The sequence below is a fragment of the Antrostomus carolinensis genome, unplaced genomic scaffold (genome assembly GCF_000700745.2).
Source record: "Antrostomus carolinensis isolate BGI_N321 unplaced genomic scaffold, ASM70074v2 scaffold18281, whole genome shotgun sequence".
Lineage (NCBI taxonomy): Eukaryota > Metazoa > Chordata > Aves > Caprimulgiformes > Caprimulgidae > Antrostomus > Antrostomus carolinensis.
Window position 1 is genome coordinate 1 of NW_010293694.1, and position 3,090 is coordinate 3,090.

The 3,090-nt window shown below is 48.4% G+C and overlaps 1 protein-coding gene across 1 annotated transcript in view; it reads left to right on the forward strand.

Moving 5' to 3' along the window:
* Positions 1-369: 369 nt before the first annotated feature.
* The window catches only part of CNRIP1 (cannabinoid receptor interacting protein 1), a 5,637-nt gene continuing 2,916 nt past the window's right edge, over positions 370-3,090 (forward strand). The window contains exon 1 of the mRNA XM_010177386.1: positions 370-510. Coding sequence (XP_010175688.1) covers positions 370-510 — 141 coding nt within the window. The remainder of the gene's footprint in view (positions 511-3,090) is intronic.

The window sequence follows — 3,090 nt, forward strand, 5'->3', positions numbered from 1 at the left end:
TGCAGCACGGCACGGCAGGGACCGGCACCAGGGAGGATGCAGACAGGAACCAGCTCTGGGTGGAGAACCAGCCCTGGAGAAGGGACTCAGCCAACCCCTCCCCAGCTACTCGAGATCAGATCCCTCCTGCCTTTCCTTGCTGCCCCTTCCCTCGGTGACTGCAGAGCCCGGACATGTTTCAGGAGCCCCCGTGAGTCAGCAGCACCTGCAGGTCTCAAATCTCTGAAGCATTCCCCAGCACAGCAGCTGCCAGCCCACACGCTGGCTCCAGGCTGCCGGGGAAGGGGGGCAGTGGGGCTGCGGGAAGGATGGATTCTGCTGGAAGGCTAAATCCTGCTGGAAGGCTGGATCCCATCTCTTTGCAGGACAATGGGCATCGGGGGTGTCAACGTCCCACTGGAAGAGAAATCGAGGGATGCGCAGGTGGCCTTTTACACGGGAATCTACGACACAGAAGGGGTGCCCCACACCAAGAGCGGGGAGAGACAGCCCATCCAGGTCAACATGCAGGTATGTGGTTCTCCAGGCCTGGCACAGGAAGGCAAGGGAGGGCAGCGGGGGGTTGACTCTCAGAGAGGGAGTTGTGGAGGTGAAATATTCCAGGGTAAAGTCAGGTCACAGCTGCTGCACTCCTCTCCGCTTTGCGTCAGTAGGAAAACACGAGCCCTGCTTCCCAAGGGGAAGCCAAGAGAGCAGCCAGGGCCAGGAATTAGTAGGGGCACTTCTAGAGATTCACATAGTCCTCTGGGGTGCTGCAGGAGAAAGGAACAGGAGCTGAACTTCTCACCTTTTCTGCAGGGTGTATTACAGACTTCAGGCAACTCCCACCAAGGTCACTGGCTAGTCCAGTCCCAAGCCCTTAGCATGCAGGGCTCCTCCTTTTGCCTGCCAGCACTGCCAGGTTTTTTGTAGCAGAGCACACTCCAAGCACAAGGGGTGACTGCTCTCCCCTCCCACCTGACACCCGCAGGATGCCTGAGGCTGGAAGCAGGTGTGAGAACACACACCCCATCCCACCCCTCAAAGGATGTCTTCTCCCTTTCTTTTCCCCATGTGCTTCCATTATCAAATGATCTCCACATCCACAAACCCAAGTTCTTATTCAAGCAGCTCCTCACCCCAACCTTGAAGAGAAGCTCCAAGGGCCAGAATCAGCACATGCCCCAGCCCCAAAGAACGGTGACAAAAGCTCAAGCCCATAAGGCAGCAGAGCTGATGGAAGACAGGAAGCAGCAGGCAGATTTCCACAGCACTCTGTGGGTGGTGTGCTCGGGGTGCAGACACAGATGCCTTTAGTTCTGACTTTGGTTTGTTCTTTGGTTTCCCCCCCCCTCCTGATTCCAGTTGTGAGGGATTCCTGCTGTGTATTCTGTGCCTCCTGTACCAATAAGGGGAGAGGGGGCAGTAAGCCATCTGCATCTGAAGGGTCTGTTCCAATTTATACAAGTTTAGGACCTTGCCAAGCCCACTAGATTTCAGCTTTTTCTCACATTTGCTCACTGCACTCAAGATTCCATCTTGATTTTTATTTTCACTGTTTTTCTCCTGGAATCACCATTTAGCACAGCAATCCCCTTCTGAATAAGAACTGTAACGTCTCCATTTGGAGTTTCTAGTTAATTACAGCATGCGTAACAATTTTGGAGACCCACATCACACTGACAGTTACCACTTCATAATCTTCAGGCTACCCTGAAGTATTTGTCCACTTTTCTATACAGTCACCTCCTTTGAACACTCAGGAAAAGCAAATGCCCAGTATGACCTCTGAACCAGCAGAACAGGGCTGCTGGGCACCACTGGCGAGTACTGCAGTTGTATTTCACAGCATCCTAATACCAGGAGGGGAAAGGGCAACGCTCCCAAAACTCCATGCGCTTTGACTAAGGCATCCCCGTTTTGATAGCCACCTTCACCCTTAAGCGTAGCACTGATGTGAACCTCTGAAAATCTGCAAGTTTGACATTTCTTATGGAGAAAACCAAGTCAAATGACAAATGAAGTCATTCCAAGAAACGCAAGGAGGGTCTGGTTTTCACATACAAGCTCTGAGCTGGTTTGTTGCAGCACCAGAATGAGTAACCACAATATCTGTCCAAACAGTTGCTTTGACAAACCAAATCCTGGGATATTAAACATGAAGCTAATAGAATTTTGAAGCGTTAAGCATGTCCTCAACCCCCTTTAGGATTTGATATTGATAGACAGGTTCTTAAGTACAGGCTTTTATGTCCAGAATTGATACTTTTAAGTATTAAATATAGGCAACTCAACAGGGATTGACATGTTTAACTCACCATTTAGCTGCTTAGCTAGACAGAGCTGTAACAGATTTAGGGAATCGGCTTCAGACACCCCAGCCTGAAAACTGCTTCTAATACCCACTTCCTGAATCTTCCAAACTGGGCTTACTGCATACAGCTTTACATTCTCCTATTTCCTTCAACTATGAGAAACTTCTGCCTTTGCTTCCTTTTCTAGAACAGCCAAGATCCTGATGCATCCCAGGGAGATAAGGAGACTATTTAAGGCATAAAAATCTGAATTTACATTAGAAGTAGATGGTGAGGCCAGTCCTGCAGTTAAAAACTGGCCAATCTAATGCCTGAAAGGCAGAAGGCACATAAAGGTCAGTTAAGAATTTATTTCCCATCTGCTTTAAAACTTTAAACAAGTAATTCTTTGTGCTTCTACTTTAACTGTTAGAGCCACAGTTTATACACGTAAAACAACAATCTGAATTCTAGGCTCTGAGCATGTGTGTCTGGTACCTGAATGCTCAGTTATGTGCACTGTCCAGAAACTGATGAATTGTCTAGCAAATGGGGTGAAATAAGTTAGAAACCTCTCTTTGGGTCTCATTCTTGGTTACTGTCTAGCAAATGGGGTGAAGAAACCTCTCTTTGGGTCTCATTCTTGGTTAGACCAGACTAATATTGAATAAAGAAGCTAGACCTCAATTCCCAGTAATAAAAAGCTATCAAATCATCCTAGCATGCAAATTCAGAGGGAGTGATATTAAATAACTATTCATGCCTACAGCACTGGGTGACAGGGGACAGCAGCCAGGGAAACAGGCTTCCAAGCCTG